The 20,251-nt window shown below is 45.6% G+C and overlaps 1 protein-coding gene and 1 long non-coding RNA gene across 2 annotated transcripts in view; both read right to left on the bottom strand.

The window, feature by feature from the left end:
* Positions 1–3,278: 3,278 nt before the first annotated feature.
* Positions 3,279–20,251, bottom strand: part of gabrb3 (gamma-aminobutyric acid type A receptor subunit beta3) — a 52,306-nt gene continuing 35,333 nt past the window's right edge. The window contains exons 8-9 of the mRNA XM_029695354.1: positions 9,029–9,297; positions 3,279–4,622 (exon numbers count right to left, since the gene is read on the bottom strand). Coding sequence (XP_029551214.1) covers positions 4,275–4,622; positions 9,029–9,297 — 617 coding nt within the window. The 3' untranslated portion in view covers positions 3,279–4,274. The remainder of the gene's footprint in view (positions 4,623–9,028; positions 9,298–20,251) is intronic.
* Positions 15,889–16,219, bottom strand: LOC115151428 (uncharacterized). Its single transcript, XR_003867289.1, has 2 exons — positions 16,107–16,219; positions 15,889–15,986 (listed from the first exon to the last, which is right to left on the bottom strand). It is a non-coding gene; the product is annotated as an uncharacterized LOC115151428 (long non-coding RNA).

Raw genomic sequence — 20,251 nt, 5'->3', positions numbered from 1 at the left:
ATGACTGATCCAGGATATGACTGATCCAGGAAAAATCTAGATCCAGGATATGACTGATCCAGGGTATGACTGATCCAGGACAAATCTAGATCCAGGATATGACTGATCCAGGATATGACTGATCCAGGGTATGACTGATCCAGGATATGACTGATCCAGGACATGACTGATCCAGGACAAATCTAGATCCAGGGTATGACTGATCCAGGGTATGACTGGTCCAGGGTATCACTGATCCAGGGTATGACTGATCCAGGATATGACTGATCCAGGACAAATCTAGATCCAGGGTATGACTGATCCAGGATATGACTGATCCAGGGTTTTACTGTGGCAATGAGTAGGTCCGGAGACATGTTTGACAAAAAGTCGATGATTTATCCGAAAGCCTTTTGGAGTGGGTCTGTTGTCACGATACACTTCGATAGCAGGAGTGGTGAAATCAGACGCAGGAGACAGGTCCGTGAAACACACGTTTAATAAATCCTTGAAAAAATGCCGCAACAAGGCAGGGTGCACAATATACACTATAGGAGAACAGCTCCAAAAATACTGAGGGACGGGACGCAGCCCGGCAACCCTAATGCCTAAAACACGCAGCGTAAATAAGGAACCACAATATTCCCCTTCGTGCCCAAAAGGCATGGCAATAAACAATCCCGCACAAATCCCCAACCAAAACAGACAAACTAAATACCCCACTAATGAACTAACACAGAACAGGTGCAGACTAGACAGACATAACCAAAAGACACAGAAACATAGATCGGTGGCAGCTAGTAGGCCGGCGACGACGACCGCCGAGCACCGCCCGACCGAGGAGAGGCGCCACCTTCTGTGGACGTTGTGACATCTGTGGACTTTTCCATGTGAATATTGAAGTCACCAAAAACGTGAATATTACCTGCAATGAATACAAGGTCCAATATGAATTCAAGGAACTCAGTGAAGAATGCTGTATACGGCCCAGGAGGCCTGTAAACAGTAGCTATAAGAAGTGATTGAGTCGGCTGCATAGATTTCATGACTAGAAGCGCAAAAGACGAAAACGCAGTCATTTTCTTTTTTCTTCTTAAATTGCATTTTACTGTCAAAAATGTTAGGAACACCTCCGCCTTTGCGAGATGTAACATTAAGTTAGATCCCTCAGTTTTTTTATTTTAAGATGTGAGATATTATCGCAATCTCTTTCAATAATGACAGGGATGGAGAAGGACTTAATTCCAGTGAGATTTCTAAGGCGAACAACCGCCATGTTTAGATTTGCCCAACCTAGATAGAGGCACAGACCACAGTCTGTCACGTCCTGACCAGTATTTAGGGATTATTTGTATTATATTTGGTCAGGGCGTGGCAGAGGTATGTTTGTTTTGTATGGTGTTTTTTTTTTGTGTGTGTGGTTTGGAGGGGTGTGTTATTTATGTGTTCCTGGGTTTTGGGTGTATGTTTCTGAATTAGTATGTTCTAGGTTAGTTTTTCTATGTGTAGGTTTGGGTGCTGGACTCTCAATTGGAGGCAGGTGTTTCTAGTTGCCTCTGATTGGGAGTCCTATAAGTAGGTGTGTGTTTGGTTTGTCATTTGTGGGTAGTTACATTTTGCACTGCTAAGTATTATTGCTTTAGCCTGTGAAACTGTCCTTCGTCGTTCTTGTTTTCTTGTGTATGCTTCATTATATCTAATTAAAAGATTAGCATCCACATTCCTGCTGCGTATTGGTCCTCCCTTCAACACGGCAATACATGTGACACAGTCTCAACGGGGACAGCTGAGCTGACTACACCAGTGGATGCTCCTCAGACGAGGAAGGGAAGGACGATCCTCCTCGGTGAATTTCATAAAAAGTCAAGGTCTTACTTTTCCTTCTGCTGGAATATACTGGGATGCAGCCCTGGGACCAAGTGAACTGGAACCAAGTCATGTTGTCCAGCAAATATTATATATCTAACAAGGTTAAATAATAATCATATCAAGTCATTCATAGAACCTACCCTGTAAAGACCTTTATTATACACAGATTCTAAATACAATGGGGGAAAAAAGTATTTGATCCCCTGCTGATTTTGTACGTTTGCCCACTGACAAAGAAATGATCAGTCTATAATTTTAATGGTAGGTTTATTTGAACAGTGAGAGACAGAATAACAACAAAAATATCCAGAAAAACGCATGTCAAAAATGTTATAAATTGATTTGCATTTTAATGAGGGAAATAAGTATTGAATGAAGTCTCGTTTATGAATAAAAATGGATGATTCGGGTTCCATGACATTCTTACTCTCTCCGCAATCTTGCTAAATGCTCCCAGCTCAACTAGTCTAAATATGGAATCATACTCAAAATGAGACTCTCTGTAGGGTGGTCTAGACTCTCTGTAGGGGGGTCTAGACTCTCTGTAGGGGGGTCTAGACTCTCTGTAATGTGGTCTAGACTCTCTGTAATGTGGTCTAGACTCTCTGTAATGTGGTCTAGACTCTGTAGGGGGGTCTAGACTCTCTGTAATGTGGTCTAGTCTCTGTAATGTGGTCTAGACTCTGTAGGGGGGTCTAGACTCTCTGTAATGTGGTCTAGACTCTGTAGGGGGGGTCTAGACTCTGTAGGGGGGGTCTAGACTCTGTAGGGGGGGGTCTAGACTATGTAGGGGGGGGTCTAGACTATGTAGGGGGGGGTCTAGACTATCTGTAGGGGGGTCTAGTGTAAAGTCTGTCTGCGTCTCAAACAGCACCCTATTCCCTATACAGAGCCTCTAAAGGGAATAGGGACTTCCTCTATGTGCGATGTCTGTCTTGGACCAGGGGGATGTTGTTGTAGTTTTTATGAGCAGAACCCCTAGTCTCAGTTCTCTGAGCAAGTCTTAAAGGAGAGGATACTTCACTGAGGAACATAAATAAAGAAGTAGTCATGTGTACTATATAGTATGGCTACATTACAAACCAATCATAGGTAAATGTATAGGAATACTGTGTAATAATACAAATCAGACAATAGATTGTGTGTATTGTGATAAGGAACTTCTCCATTCAGTACCTGAGTTGTGTTTTCTACGGCTACGGTATGTATGTACATTGTAAAAAGAAGACAATTCAAAATCATTAGGCTATTCATAAAGATATGGGTACAATTTAGGTCAGAAGAAGGTCAGAGCCTACTGTAATTGCCAAACACATGTTAAGGCCCACATCAAAGCCTTGGTTGAGCATTGCATGACAGCAGTTCGGGAACATACGTTTTCTTATGATCAGAAAACATGATTTTCACTCAGGGAAGGTAAATGATAACGATTGATTATGTAAGTCTCGTTTTAATGAATATATAAAATGGATGATTCGGGTTCCATGACATGCTTATCTTGGCAGTATGAATGTTAGGCTAGGCGTGACCTATGAACTACAGTGATACTGAGGTGTGGGTTGGTGAGAGCAGAGTTGACATCGTTACGTTGCCTTCAATGCACAGTGAAATATAGATCCAGATTACATATAGGTTACTTCAGCACTTTACAAAAAATAATAATAAGTGAATCGTTTGCAGAATAGTCAGACCCAAGCCAATGGAATTAGTATCCAAAAGTGATTCAGTACATGACTATTCATGACTATACATGACTATTCATGACTGTTAATGACCATTTGTAGTTATTCATGACTGTTAATGACTATTTATGACTATTCATGACTATCCTACACAGCTCATATGATCCCGTTCTGACAGTCCATAGAACATAGACATAACTGGAATGATAATATCCCAACAGATAAACCAGACATATCGTAACTCATTCAGTTTATAACGGGCTACTGTGATAAATAGCACACTGAATTAATTTCCCATTCAGTTTACTAATGAGTTTTAGCACTCTAAATTAATTTCTCACACTAAAATAAGGGATAGAGTTACAATAATTGGCATAAATCATTGTAAATAATACTTTTGAAAACCACAAACCATTGACTGTATCACCCTCTTTGTACAGTGGAGTGTTCAGTGTAATACAGGAAGAGTTCAGAAGGATAGTATTTCCACAAAGGGTCTTTTGTCTCAGGTTGTCTGAACATCCAGTTCAAGAGACCCCACAACTCAGTGTTGTTCTAGTGTCTCTCTGCACTCAGTATGGACTGCGTAGTTATACGTCCTCTGAATACAGATGGGTTTCTTTACTCTTTAGAGAAACAAGAACAAGAAAAGTTTAAGGAGTGAAAATCCCTTCTGTGTGTTACTTAGTTCAGTGGTTCTCACATTGAATGGCTGGGGGTCCCTGAGGAGAGGCTTGAAAACCACTAGTTCACGTAGTAAAGCCAGTAGATGAAGTTGAAGAGGGTAAAGGTGAAGGGGAAGACAACCCGTGACCATCTATCGATGGAGTTCACGTCTGTCAGGTTGGGGATTTGGATTCTGAGTTGAGAGGACCGCCTGTGTAGCCTTGTCTTCTTCACGTGAGCATGGGCGTTTCTCTCCCGGCCACTCAGAGCGCTCGGTTTTCGGTACTGGAGGCCCGATTGGTTGAATATCATGGAGGAGGAGTTCCGTGCGGTTGTCTCGGTGATGCTGGTTGTGATCTCGTTGCCGGCGCCAACTTCGTTGTGGATCTCCAGGGTTGTCAGGAGGATGTTGCCCTGAGAGTCAACCTATCAGAGGAGAGGACAGCGAGAGAAGAGAGGTCATGAGCTCATAGGGCTCCTGAACTTTTCTGCAAAAAATTTAATTAGTTGGCTGAACTTAGATAAACTTAGATTTTTTTTTTTAGCAAGGACTTATATAGGATACAAACCTCTACATCAAAACCTTCACTCCAAATCTACATTTCAAACCTAAAACCGTATTTTGAACCAGATTACCTGGAAGGACTACCCAGAAAAAACTTCTAACAAACCAAAACCTGCAGAAGAAAAACAGCAGAAACCTGGAAATACCATCCAACACAAAACTGAGTGAGTAATGTTCAGTCCGAACCTACTTCTGAATCCAAAAAGTAAAAGACAAATCATTTGTAGATATTTTTTTATATACAGACCATCATGCTAAAGGTAAGGCTACTAAGCTACCAAGCTTGCTAGGACAGGACAGGCGTTGCGGCTGCAACGTCAATTTGCACTGAGATGTGAAGTGAGAGATATGAAAGCCCCTTGAACTCAACAATGGCAGCAGAGCGTCACATCCTCCCTCCACCCAAATGCAGAGGCCTCTGAGGCTCCCTGCTCCATGGCTTCCCCCTTTGTAAAGATCACTACACTTCCCCCTTGGATTTAAAAAAATAAAACACTGCAAGGAATAAGTACAAATATAAGTTCCAGAGACACTATTTGCTGATTGTTACAAAGAGGGGAACGTAAGCAACTTAGTGAATGGTAAGGCTTTAAGGGGGGACTATGTACAGACTCAGCGTGCGACAGAGATTCAGCAGTTGTGACCCGTTTTTGTTGGTTGTGTTGTCGTAGTGGTGTCTAGGGGGGTATATTGGGGAAGGAATGCTGTCACTTCCAGGAAGGTGTTTGTCCTCCTGTGTGCTGAGGGTGTCAGGTTCTTGTCCAGTTCTGGCATGTAGGTCGCCACAGACTAGTACATGTCCCTGTGCCTGGAAATGATTGATTTCCCCCTCCAGGATGGAGAAGCTGTCTTCATTAAAGTATGGGGATTCTCTAGTAGGGGGATATAGGTAGGATGGAGAAGCTGTCTTCATTAAAGTATGGGGATTCTAGTAGGGGGATATAGGTAGGATGGAGAAGCTGTCTTCATTAAAGTATGGGGATTATAGTGGGGGATATAGGTAGCACACAGGAGGAAATTGTTCTCGGTGGAGAAATTAATTTATTTCTAGCCATACGTAAAATGTTTCTGTTATGATTAATTTAATAGAGTAGATTATGTCTGCTCTATACCAAATTAGCATACCCCCTGAGTCGCTTCCCTGTTTTACACCTGGTAGTGTGGTGGATGGGACTACCAGCTCTCTGTAACCTAGAGGGTAACCAGTGGGTCCATTTCCTCTATACCACCCACCTGGTAGTGTGGTGGATGGGACTACCAGCTCTCTGTAACCTAGAGGGCAACCAGTGGGTCCGTCTCCTCTATACCACCCACCTGGTAGTGTGGTGGATGGGACTACCAGCTCTCTGTAACCTAGAGGGCAACCAGTGGGTCCATCTCCTCTATACCACCTGGTAGTGTGGTGGATGGGACTACCAGCTCTCTGTAACCTAGAGAACAACCAGTGGGTCCGTCTCCTCTATACCACCCACCTGGTAGTGTGGTGGATGGGACTACCAGCTCTCTGTAACCTAGAGGGCAACCAGTGGGTCCATCTTCTCTATACCACCTGGTAGTGTGGTGGATGGGACTACCAGCTCTCTGTAACCTAGAGGACAACCAGTGGGTCCGTCTCCTCTATACCACCCACCTGGTATAGTGTGGTGGATGGGACTACCAGCTCTCTGTAACCTAGAGGACAACCAGTGAGTCCGTCTCCTCTATACCACCCACCTGGTAGTGTGGTGGATGGGACTACCAGCTCTCTGTAACCTAGAGGGCAACCAGTGGGTCCGTCTCCTCTATACCACCTGGTAGTGTGGTGGATGGGACTACAAGCTCTCTGTAACCTAGAGGACAACCAGTGGGTCCATCTCCTCTATACCACCTGGTAGTGTGGTGGATGGGACTACCAGCTCTCTGTAACCTAGAGGACAACCAGTGGGTCCGTCTCCTCTATACCACCTGGTAGTGTGGTGGATGGGACTACCAGCTCTCTGTAACCTAGAGGGCAACCAGTGGGTCCATCTCCTCTATACCACCCACCTGGTAGTGTGGTGGATGGGACTACCAGCTCTCTGTAACCTAGAGGGTAACCAGTGGGTCCGTCTCCTCTATACCACCCACCTGGTAGTGTGGTGGATGGGACTACCAGCTCTCTGTAACCTAGAGGGCAACCAGTGGGTCCGTCTCCTCTATACCACCCACCTGGTAGTGTGGTGGATGGGACTACCAGCTCTCTGTAACCTAGAGGGCAACCAGTGGGTCCGTCTCCTCTATACCACCTGGTAGTGTGGTGGATGGGACTACCAGCTCTCTGTAACCTAGAGGACAACCAGTGGGTCCGTCTCCTCTATACCACCCACCTGGTAGTGGATGGGACTACCAGCTCTCTGTAACCTAGAGGGCAACCAGTGGGTCCGTCTCCTCTATACCACCTGGTAGTGTGGTGGATGGGACTACCAGCTCTCTGTAACCTAGAGGGCAACCAGTGGGTTCGTCTCCTCTATACCATGTTTCTTGTAGGATTACTATGTCTGTACTTCTCATTTATTTGAAGTCCAGGTATCTTCTCTTTAGGCCAAAGTCAGATGACATCAGACCTTGTATGTTCCAGAATGAGATAGTAAAAGCTTTGTGTTCCATAGTGTCTAGTTAGTTGTTGATTATTGCTAGACAGCCATTTTCAAGACCTGCCATAGATTTTCAAGCGGAGTTAAATCAGACATTCAATAATGAATACTGGACAACAGTTTCAGACATCCAATAATGAATACTGGACCACAGTTTCAGACATCCAATAATGAATACTGGACCACAGTTTCAGACATCCTTAATGAATACTGGACCACAGTTTCAGATATTTATAATGAATACTGGACCAGGGCAGCCAGAATACTAATAATAGGTATGTTGAAGATGTTGAAGAATACTAGGTATGTTGGAGAATACTAGGTATGTTGAAAGTGTTGAAGAATACTAGGAATGAATCCCAAATGTCACAGTAGTCTCTATATAGTGCACTACTTTTGACCAGGGCTCATTGGGCTGTGGTCAAAAGTAAGGGAAAGGGGGGATACCTAGTCAGTTGTCCAACTGAATACCTTCAACTGAAATGTGTCTTCCTCATTTAACCCAACCTCTCTAAATCATAGAGGTGCCTTGAATGTGCAGTATGTGTAGCATATAATGATGTCTACAGGCATAGACTGGGGAAATGGGGGGGATACCTAGTCAGTTGTACAACTGAATACCTTCAACTGAAATGTGTCTTCCTCATTTAACCCTCTGAATCACGTCTTCGGCCCCAGGCGAACAGTGGGTTAACTTCCTTCCTCAGGGGCAAAACAACAGATTTTTACCTTGTCAGCTAGTGCACTATATAGGGAATAGGGTTCCATTTGGAATTCATCCCTAGATGCTGTAACTGAATCTACCCCTGTATGTGAATCTGATTGATGTCCATCCATTTGACAGCACTCTCCTAGAGAAGAATAACTGAATATAGGAACTTAATACTGAACTGACTCTTAACACTGTTACTGTGAAGAATCACGTCTGGAATTTTCAATGTTCCTTTCATCTCTATGATGCTACATGTCAGTTTACCTTAGTGGCAATATCATCTTTTCACCTTGCGTTCCTCCCTCCTAATGCTGTGTATAGTGTACTAGTGCTTCCAGGTCTGTGAGGTCAATGGTAAGAGTCCCCCAGATAACAACGTTTTGATTTAGTTTTGATTGAGAAAATATTTGTCTTATTTTTATTTTTTTAACTCTGCATTGTTGGAAATGGGTTCGTAAGTAAGCATTTCACGGTAAAGTCTACACCTGTTGTATTCGGCGCATGTGACCAATAAAATTTGATTTGAACAATCTAGATATCGTTGAGTACAATTAGTCTCAATCTCTGTCCGTTGTTATGATAAGTTTTATTTTATTTGTATTTATTTTTTTACCGTTATTTTACCAGGTAAGTTGACTGAGAACACATTCTCATTTACAGCAACGACCTGGGGAATAGTAACAGGGGAGAGGAGGGGGATGAATGAGCCAATTGTAAGCTGGGGATGATTAGGTGACCGTGATGGTATGAGGGCCAGATTGGGAATTTAGCCAGGACACCGGGGTTAACACCCCTACTCTTAAGATAAGTGCCATGGGATCTTTAATGACCTCAGAGAGTGATTAAGTGACTGAAAAGGTACTGTAGATAAAACAGGGACCCACAGTTAACAATCCAAGATGTCCAATTACAGCAGAAGAATAATAAAAAGTAGCCTACTGACCATTTCCGAGGGGGTAAACGTTACCCTGTTGCCGTCGAACTTGGCCGCCCTGTCATTTTTGACCTTCACTTTCTCCGCCAACTTCTTCTGCAGCCGATGGCCCCGTCCGAAGAAGATATAGTTGACGAAGGCGTACTCCAGCAGGGCCAGGAAGACAAACACAAAGCAGCCCATCAGGTACATGTCTATGGCCTTGACGTAGGGGATCTTAGGAAGCGTCTCTCTCAGATGGGTGTTGATGGTGGTCATGGTCAGGACCGTGGTGATACCTGGAGCGGAAAGTTCCTTGGTTTGAAACACAGGCATCATGGCACAAGAGCGGGAGTTAGCCCACCTATTAAGAAAATATCTGATTTACTCCACCTCTGGGATATTGGGGATTATTGACAAAACGAATCTAATAAAACGTTGTCAGTATAGGATGGCCAATACCCAGATCTTATTTATCTGGAAACAATCTTATTTACACAAGTGGGTTCTAAGTAGAGCCTTCAAATAAGGTGAGCAAAGATTTTGTTTCTCTTAACAGGGTGATTGAGCCCTTTTACATTCCAGGAAGTTAAGTGTATTATTTGGTTGGCCAGTCATTATAGTAATCAATTAGAATGATCGATTCACACAGAGTCAACATAGAGGATACAAACTAACAGTAACTTTGAGAGTAATAGCATCCATGAAAAGCTATTTCTGACCCTTTCAGGCTTATTGTTCGTCAAAAGAAAATCGATATAATTAAAAGTCCTGCAGTAACCTAGAGCCCCCGGCTTGGGACAAAGATAAACTGTAAATGGAATGCCTCCCACCTCTCATATATACTGTAACAGTCATACTGTACATCCTCATATATACTGTACATCCTCATATATACTGTAGCAGTCATACTGTACATCCTCATACTGTAGCAGTCATACTGACAGATGAGCCGCACCAACATGTCGGAGGAAACACCGTACACCTAGCGACCGTGTCAGCGTGCACTGCGCCCGGCCTGCCAGAGGAGTCGCTAGTGCGCGATGGGATAAGGATATCCCTGCCGGCCAAACCCTCCCCTAACCCGGACGACGCTGGGCCAATTGTGCGTCGCCCCATGAGCCTCACGGTCGCAGCCCAGAATCTCTGGCGGCACAGCCTTAGACCACTGCGCCACCCGGGAGACCCCTCAATATCAAGATTTATGATCGCTATATTTGATCCACAGTTACAAGATTACTGTGTTTTACCCTGGGTTGTCCTGGACAGAATTAACCTCAATGTGGAGGCTATATACAGGGGGTACCGGTACAGAGTTAATGTGGAGGCTATATACAAGGGGTACCGGTACAGAGTCAATGTGGAGGCTATATACAAGGGGTACCGGTACAGAGTCAATGTGCGGGGGGCACCAATTAGTCGAGGTAATTGGGGTAATATGTACATGTATGTAGAGTTATTAAAGTGACTATGCATAGATAATAACAGAGAGTAACAGCGGTGTAAAGGGGGGGGGGGCAATGCAGGAGTCTTATGTCTTGGTGGTAGAAGCTGTTTAGAAGCCTCTTGAACCTAGACTTGGCCCTCCGGTACCGCTTGCAGTGAGGTAGCAGAGAGAAAGCCTTATGAAAGCCTAACACTGTAATATCATATTTTATAACTTAGCTAGGCATGTTGGCAGTAGAATACGCTTTCAAATGATGCCCACCTCACCCAGATTGTGATTTCTAATGGAACCCGACTGATTTCTAATGGAACCGGACTGTGATTTCTAATGGAACCGGACTGTGATTTCTAATGGAACCCGATTGTGATTTCTTCTTTACTTACCTACTGTTCACCTAATACAGTCTCTAACCAATAGCGCAAAAAAGGTAAGCATTTCACTCTAAGGTTGTATTCGGCGCACGTGACAAATAAACTTTTATTTGATTTGTCCCCATATTGGTTGGTATTACTAATTAGTGTTCCCAGTACAGAGATGGTAGAGCTGAAACACCTGTAAGGGGGTATACGTTTCATCACTAACCAACTAACCTTCAGGTCATAAAATACAGTGAAATGCAGACTGACCAGCCCTTAACCAACAGGTGTACATTTACATTTAAGTCATTTAGCAGACGCTCTTATCCAGAGCGACTTACAAATTGGTGCATTCACCTTAAGATATCCAGTGGAAAAACCACTTTACAATAGTGCATCAAAATCTTTTTGGGGGGGGGGGGGGGTAGAAGGATTACTTTATCCTATCCCAGGTATTCCTTAAAGAGGTGGGGTTTCAGGTGTCTCCGGAAGGTGGTGATTGACTCCGCTGTCCTGGCGTCGTGAGGGAGCTTGTTCCACCATTGGGGTGCCAGAGCAGCAAACAGTTTTGACTGGGCTGAGCGGGAACTGTGCTTCCGCAGAGGTAGGGGGGCCAGCAGGCCAGAGGTGGATGAACGCAGTGCCCTTGTTTGGGTGTAGGGCCTGATCAGAGCCTGAAGGTACGGAGGTGCCGTTCCCCTCACAGCTCCGTAGGCAAGCACCATGGACTTGTAGCGGATGCGAGCTTCAACTGGAAGCCAGTGGAGAGAGCGGAGGAGCGGGGTGACGTGAGAGAACTTGGGAAGGTTGAACACCAGACGGGCTGCGGCGTTCTGGATGAGTTGTAGGGGTTTAATGGCACAGGCAGGGAGCCCAGCCAACAGCGAGTTGCAGTAATCCAGACGGGAGATGACAAGTGCCTGGACTAGGACCTGCGCCGCTTCCTGTGTGAGGCAGGGTCGTACTCTGCGAATGTTGTAGAGCATGAACCTACAGGATCGGGTCACCGCCTTGATGTTAGTGGAGAACGACAGGGTGTTGTCCAGGGTCACGCCAAGGTTCTTAGCACTCTGGGAGGAGGACACAAGGGAGTTGTCAACCGTGATGGCGAGATCATGGAACGGGCAGTCCTTCCCTGGGAGGAGGAGCAGCTCTGTCTTGCCGAGGTTCAGCTTGAGGTGGTGAGCCGTCATCCACACTGATATGTCTGCCAGACATGCAGAGATGCGATTCGCCACCTGGTTATCAGAAGGGGGAAAGGAGAAGATTAATTGTGTGTCGTCTGCGTAGCAATGATAGGAGAGACCATGTGAGGATATGACCGAGCCAAGTGACTTGGTGTATAGTGAGAATAGGAGAGGGCCTAGAACAGAGCCCTGGGGGACACCAGTGGTGAGAGCACGTGGTGCGGAGACAGATTCTCGCCACGCCACCTGGTAGGAGCGACCTGGAGCCCTGTTCTGTGAGCTCGCAGTGAGTCGTCGAGCCACGGCGCAGGAGTGGAGGACCGAGCCGGCCTGGAGGATAGGGGACAGAGAAAATCGAAGGATGCAGAAAGGGAGGAGAGGAGGGTTGAGGAGGCAGAATCAGGAGATAGGTTGGAGAAGGTTTGAGCAGAGGGAAGAGATGATAGGATGGAAGAGGAGAGAGTAGCGGGAGAGAGAGCGAAGGTTGGGACGGCGCAATACCATCCGAGTAGGGGCAGAGTGAGAAGTGTTGGATGAGAGCGAGAGGGAAAAGGATACAAGGTAGTGGTCGGAGACTTGGAGGGGAGTTGCAATGAGATTAGTGGAAGAACAGCATCTAGTAAAGATGAGGTCAAGCGTATTGCCTGCCTTGTGAGTAGGGGGGGGGAGGTGAGAGGGTGAGGTCAAAGGAGGAGAGGAGTGGAAAGAAGGAGGCAGAGAGGAATGAGTCAGAGGTAGACATGGGGAGGTTAAAGTCAGCCAGAACTGTGAGAGGTGAGCCATCCTCAGGGAAGGAACTTATCAGGGCATCAAGCTCATTGATGAACTCTCCAAGGGAACCTGGAGGGCGATAAATGATAAGGATGTTAAGCTTGAAAGGGCTGGTAACTGTGACAGCATGGAATTCAAATGAGGAGATAGATGGGTCAGGGGAGAAAGAGAGAATGTCCACTTGGGAGAGATGAGGATTCCAGTGCCACCACCCCGCTGGCTCGATGCTCTAGGGGTATGCGAGAACACGTGGGCAGACGAGGAGAGAGCAGTAGGAGTAGCAGTGTTATCTGTGGTAATCCATGTTTCCGTCAGCGCCAGGAAGTCTAGTGACTGGAGGGTAGCATAGGCTGAGATGAACTCAGCCTTGTTGGCCGCGGACCGGCAGTTCCAGAGGCTGCCGGAGACCTGGAACTCCACGTGGGTCATGCGCGCTGGGACCACCAGGTTAGAGTGGCAGCGGCCACGCGGTGTGAAGCGTTTGTATGGCCTGCGCAGAGGGGAGAGAACAGGGATAGCCAGACACATAGTTGACAAGCTACAGAAGAGGCTACGCTAATGCAAAGGAGATTGGAATGACAAGTGGACTACACGTCTCGAATGTTCAGAAAGTTAAGCTTACGTTGCAAAAATCTTATTGACTAAAATGACGAAAATGCTAGCTAACTAACACAACACTACACTAATCAAGTCGTTCCGTTGTAATGTAATAGTTTCTACAGTGCTGCTAGTCGGTAGAGGTTGGCTATTATACAAAAGCAACTTTGTAGCTAGCTAACATAACACTAATCAAGACGTTCCTTTGTAATGTATTTAGTTTCTACAATGCTGCTCGTCGGTAATAGTTGGCTGGGTATGGAACAATGGCGTCGCGGGGGACGGAAATTGCTGGCTAGCTAACCTAGCTATCCTCGATAATTACTAAACTACACAATTATCAAGCTATGACAAAGACAGCTATGTAGCTAGCTAACACTGCACTAGTCAAATCGTTCCGTTGTAATGTTGTAATGTAAAAGTTTCTACAGTGCTGCTAGTCGGTAGAGGTTGGCTATTATACAAAAGCAACTTTGTTGCTAGCTAACATAACACTAATCAAGACGTTCCTTTGTAACGTATTTAGTTTCTACAATGCTGCTCGTCGGTAATAGTTGGCTGGGTATGGAACAATGGCGTCGCGGGGGACGGAAATAGCTTGCTAGCTAACCTAGCTATTGCTAAACTACACAATTATCAAGCTATGACAAAGACAGCTATGTAGCTAGCTAACTAACACTACACTAATCAAGTCGTTCCGTTGTAATGTAATAGTTTCTACAGTGCTTCTAGTCGGTAGCGATTGGCTAGCTAGAGGTGTTGACTAGCTAGCAGCCAGCAGTGTTGACTACGTTAGGAGGACGAAAAAATAGCTGGCCTCGATAATTACTCCTCGATAATTACTCTAAACTGCACAATTATCTTTGATAGCTAAGAAAAAAATTGTTCAGATCAAACAAACCAAACCGTTGTAATGTAAAGAAGTGTAATATTACCTGTGGAGCGAAGCGAAGTGCGACTGCTCGCTCCAGACCGGAAGTCACCTGGTGTAGACCTCACAGTGAAATGCAGACTGACCAGCCCCTTAACCAACAGGTGTAGACCTCACAGTGAAATGCAGACTGACCAGCCCCTTAACCAACAGGTGTAGACATCACAGTGAAATGCAGACTGACCAGGCCTTAACCAACAGGTGTAGACATCACAGTGAAATGCAGACTGACCAGGCCTTAACCAACAGGTGTAGACCTCACAGTGAAATGCAGACTGACCAGGCCTTAACCAACAGGTGTAGACATCACAGTGAAATGCAGACTGACCAGGCCTTAACCAACAGGCATCATCCAAATCCTCCACTGTGGTGAATAAAATAAAGCGATATACTGCTGTAAGACACAGAGAATTACAGTTGACTAAATTTACAAAACTACATTACTTTAAAGTGAAAACACCAAGCCTCAACTTTATCTACAGTGACTCACATAGGTGTGAAGCACACACACACACACACACACACACACAATGCAAACAGTAACACTTTAGAGACAAATGGAGAGGTGAGGACCACAAATAAACAATGGCCCTGAGAGTTGAGGCCTCTCCAACGGCCCTGAGAGTTTAGTGGCCTCTCCAACGGCCCTGAGAGTTTAGTGGCCTCTCCAACGGCCCTGAGAGTTTAGTGGCCTCTCCAACGGCCCTGAGAGTTTAGTGGCCTCTCCAACGGCCCTGAGAGTTTAGTGGCCTCTCCAACGGCCCTGAGAGTTTAGTGGCCTCTCCAACGGCCCTGGGAGTTTAGTGGCCTCTCCAACGGCCCTGGGAGTTTAGTGGCCCCTCCAACGGCCCTGAGAGCTGAGTGGCCCCTCCAACGGCCCTGAGAGCTGAGTGGCCCCTCCAACGGCCCTGAGAGTTTAGTGGTCTCTCCAAAATTACAAGGATGAAACTTAGAACAGCAAACCGTGAACTAATATGAAACACAGACAATAACTACTATGGAATTATATAACATTGAAATTACTTGTTACATAGGGCCTATGTAAACTAAATCAAAAGCACAAAAAGCAGACAACTTATAAAAAAAACTAAATCCATATAGTAAATTAGCTTTCTAAAGTCATGAAAATAATTTACTTACAGAACTAAAAGTGGATCCAATCCTTCTAGAAGCTATCTTTGTCGCCAGAGTCTAAATCCTCGTTGTCCAAATCGCTCCCCCGATCCGAGTCCGTCTCCAGTATTTTATTCCAAGCTTCTATGTCGGGAATATTTATTAATAACTGCCTTTTTTTTTAGGTTCCTGTTCGATATTCTTACTTTTTCGATAAAAAAAAATGTTGTTTTCTTAAGAAGCCATCTTTTATGCTAAAGAGATTAAATTAAAGCGATAATCTGTTTACAATGTAATGCAGTGTGCTCGGTACGTCTCGTGTCTGACCCAGTTGGCAATAGTTTACATTACGCATAAAAATGTTCTAGAACTTGCTTTGTCCCACCCAGGTCAACTACAATATCCCTGGAAAGCTTATCTCATTGGCTACAAGACTATTGTCAAGTCCTCCTCTTGTTCACCATCCAAAGGACACAGGGACAACTCAATTTTCCGACTCAATCTTTCTTATTTTTAGTTTGCCTTCAGTTGATTGGTCTGTCCAGTAACTTAGCCAGTAAATTAGCCAGTAAATTAGGTTGTAAACCTTTAAAGACAGAACAAAAAGTTAACATCTTAATTAAACATTTTAATGAACTTAAATTAGTTTAAACATTTAAATAACATTCTAAATAACTAAGATGAATTAACCATTTAAGCCTTTTACCATTGGCGTCTTTGGACTGAACCTGTGAGTGAACTTGGAGTTTTCCCTCTGAAGTTTGTTCTTCTGAATGACTGACGCCCTCCATGCCTTCACAGGTGCTCCAAATAAGTGAAAATTATTGATCAGGTGACAAGCAGCCGGTTTGCTGCTACTGGTGCACTCTGGGAAGTGTAGTTCTTTGACTCACTCCTGATATTCAGCTCAAAATGCCATAGTAGCCACATCCCCTGTGTAAATGGATGCCTACAGCGCGTAAGCAGGCAACGTCATATTTCTGATACGCAAAGATAAAGTCCCTCGGTGGATATTCGACTGTCACGACTTCCGCCGAAGTCGGCCCCTCTCCTTGTTCGGGCGGCGTTCGGCGGTCGACGTCACCGGCTTACTAGTTACCACCGATCTATGTTTCCCTGTTCGTTTGGTTTTGTCTTAATTATACACACCTGTTTCATATTCCCTGATTATGTTCATTATTTAACCCTCTGGCTTCCCTGTTTGTCTTGTCTGTGATTGTTCATGTTTTGTGGTTGTTGGAGGTGTTTCTCCCAACCATGTTTTATTGATGTGGTAGAAGTTTTATTATGGTTTTGAGTAAACACGTTTTTGTTTGCACTCATCCCTGTGTCCTGCGCCTGACTCCCATACTTCTCTAAATGAAAAGCATTACATCGACGTTGCCATTAAATCAACCAGAATAAGAAAAACATGAGATGGCGAACACCCAGAAAAACGATTTGGTGGTTCTGACTAACGGCGAATAAACTATTAAAATAACGAGAGAGTCACACACTCCATATATAGGGAGGTGATTTACCCAATAAATTACTGGGAGTTTATATATAGAGCGTGCAACTACCTTTATGTAATTCTTATTGCCATACATCAGATAACATTGGCACAATAATAGATTTGTTCCTACCAACTTAAGGATTAATTTGATACATTTCAATTACTCAGTGTAATTTTCACATAGATGGACAAGTGTTTCCATGGTTTCAAGATCCTATCTATTTAGCTTCTAAGTTTTCTATCAAAATTCATAGTTGCAAGATCATTCACCTGTCAGGAATGTGTCCACCAAGTAGATCAACTGTACCATCCGCCCATTTAAATCAATTCATTTCTTTCCAACTCTCTTTTTTCACTCCTTGCCTCTTTTGACCTCACCCTATCCCAATCCCCTCCAACTCACAAGGCAGGCAATACTCTTGACCTCTGAGACCGCTGTTCTCCTACTAATCTCACTGCAACCCGACTCCAGGTCTGTGATGACTGCTTTGTTTCCTTTCTGTCTCCCTTTCCTACCAAGATGGTTTCTGTCTCCCTTTCCTACCAAGATGGTTTCTGTCTCCCTTTCCTACCAAGATGGTCTCTCTCTCTCTCTCTCTCTCTCTCACACAACTCTCTCCTCTTCTATCTTATCGTCTCTCCCTTCTGCTAATTCCTTCTCCCTCTTGTCTCCTGATTCTGCCTCTTCGACCCTACTCCCCTCCCTTTCCGCACCCTATGACTCACACTGTCCCCTTCCCTCCTGGCCAGGTCAGCCCCTCCCCTCTTGCTCCAAGTGACTCATTGCGAGCTTACAGAACAGGGCTGTGGGCAGCTGAGTGAAAATCAAGGAAAACTAAACTTCCACAGGACCTAACATTCCTTCCACTCCCTCCTCTCTACCTTCTCTTCCTCTGTACCTGCTGCTAAAGCCACTTTCTACCAGTCTAAATGTCAAACTTCTGCCTCTAACCCTAGGAAACTCTTTTCCTCCATCCTTAATCCTCCACCACCCCAACTCCCTCTGAGTGGACAACTTTGTCAACCACTTTATCAACCACTCCTCATCCACTCAGCCTATCGAATCCACTGGTCTCATCCACTCAGCCTATCGAGTCCACTGGTCTCATCCACTCAGCCTATCGAGTCCACAGGTCTCATCCACACAGAACTACTCCTAGACCTCTTTCCCCTCTCTCTCTCCAGAACTACCCTACGCCTTGACCTCTTTCTCCCCTCTCTCTCCAGATGACATCCCGCTACTAGTGAGGTCTGACCGCCCTACAACCTTCCCGCTCGACCCCATCCCCTCCTCCAGACCATCTCTGGAGACCTTCTCCCATTCCTCACTTCCCTCATCAACTCGTCCCTGACCACTGGCTGTGTCCCCTCTGACTCTAAAATGGCGAGAGTTGCCCCCTCGCTTTAAGAAATAAACACTCGACATCTGACGTCAAAAAACGACATATCGGTATCCTTTATTTTCTTTCCAAAACACTGTCTCTGATCAACTCTCTCTCCATCTCTCTCAGAACCATCTTCTGGACCCTAACTAATCAGGCTCCAAATCATATCAAATTGTATTTGTCACATGCGCCGAATACAACAGGTGTAGACCTTAGAGTGAAATGCGTACTTACAAGCCCTTAACCAACAGTGCAGAAACAACAGTGCAGAAAAAATAAAGTAACAAATAATTAAAGAGCAGCAGTAAAATAACAATAGCGAGGCTATATACAGGGGGTACCAGTACAGAGTCAATGTGCGGGAGTACCGGTTAGTTGAGGTAATTGAGGTAATATGTACATGTGGGTAAAGTTATTAAAGTGACTTACGCATAGTTAATAACAGAGAGTAGGAGCAGTGTAAAAGAGGGAGGGGGCAATGCAGTAGTCTTATGGCTTGGGGGTAGAAGATATTTAGGAGCCTCTTGGACCTAGACTTGGCGCTCCGGTACCGCTTGCCGTGTGGTAGCAGAGAGAACAGCCTATGACTGGGGTGGCTGTAGTTTTTGAACATTTTAAGGGCCTTCCTCTGACACCACCTGGTATAGAGGTCCTGGATGGCTGGAAGCTTGGCCCCAGTGATGTACTGGGCTGTACGCACTACCCTCTGTAGTGCCTTGCGGTCGGAGGCCGAGCAGTTGCCATACCAGGCAGTGATGCAACCAGTCAGGATGCTCACGATGGCGCAGCTGTAGAACCTTTTGAGGATCTGAGGACCCATGCCAAATCTTTTCAGTCTCTTGAGGGGGAATAGGTTTTGTCGTGCCCTCTTCACGACTGTCTTGGTGTGTTTGGACCATTCTAGTTTGTTGTTGATGTGGACACCAAGGAACTTGAAGCTCGCAACCTGCTCCACTACAGCCCCGTCGATGAGAATGGGGACGTGCTCGGTCCTCCTTTTCCTGTAGTCCACAATCTTCTCCTTAGTCTTGATGACATTTAGCGAGAGGTTGTTGTCCTTGCACCACAAGACCAGGTCTCTGACCTCCTCCTCAAGATGGGTCACTCAACTGAAACTGCTCGTCTGTGTCATGGAGGCTCTCCGCACTGCCAAAGCTGACTCTCTCTCCTCTGTTCTCATCCTCCTAGACCCAGCCGCTGCCTTCGACCCCGTGAACCATCAGATCCTCCTCTCCACCTTCTCAGGGCTGGGTGTCTCAGGCTCTATCAGATCCTCCTCTCCACCTTCTCAGGGCTGGGCGTCTCAGACTCTACACACTATTGGATTGCATCCTACCTGGCAGGCCGCTCCTACCAGGTGACATGGAGAGGATCTGTATCTGAACCACGTAGTCTCACTACTGGTGTCCCCCAGAGCTCGGTTGTAGGCCCTTTCCTTTTCTCTCTATGTTACATCTGCTCCTGCCATGGCCTCTACTGCTCATCCTGTGTCTCCTTGACCTGCCGCCACTCCCTCAGTGCTCTCCCTCTCCCTCTCTGTGTGTGTGATTGTGTGGATGGAGACAGGTGTGCTGGAGTCAGAGCAGATCCCCACCAGCTGCAACCTGTTCCGTAATCAAGACCTCTACAAATACTCAGTCCTGCCACTTCCACCCTGCCAGATCGTAATCTCTGCTCAGTCAGTCTACGTTTCTAGCCGTTTATTACTATTTAGATCCTGTTGTGCCCGTTTTCCTTGCCTGACACGGTTTTCCTCTCCGCTACAGTTCTGCCCCGCTCTGACTCTGGTCCCTGTCTCCAGTCCCATTCCTCCTCATCCTGCTACTCTGCCCTGGATTCCCCACTCTACTGCTCCCTTGGATTCCCCACTCTACTGCTCCCCTGGATTCCCCACTCTACTGCTCCCCTGGATTCCCCACTCTACTGCTCCCCTGGATTCCCCACTCTACTGCTCCCTTGGATTCCCCACTC

Source organism: Salmo trutta, chromosome 17, assembly GCF_901001165.1.
Source record: "Salmo trutta chromosome 17, fSalTru1.1, whole genome shotgun sequence".
Taxonomy (NCBI): Eukaryota; Metazoa; Chordata; class Actinopteri; order Salmoniformes; family Salmonidae; genus Salmo; species Salmo trutta.
The sequence above is the reverse complement of the archived record's forward strand: the minus strand, read 5'-3'. Positions and strand labels throughout refer to the sequence as shown.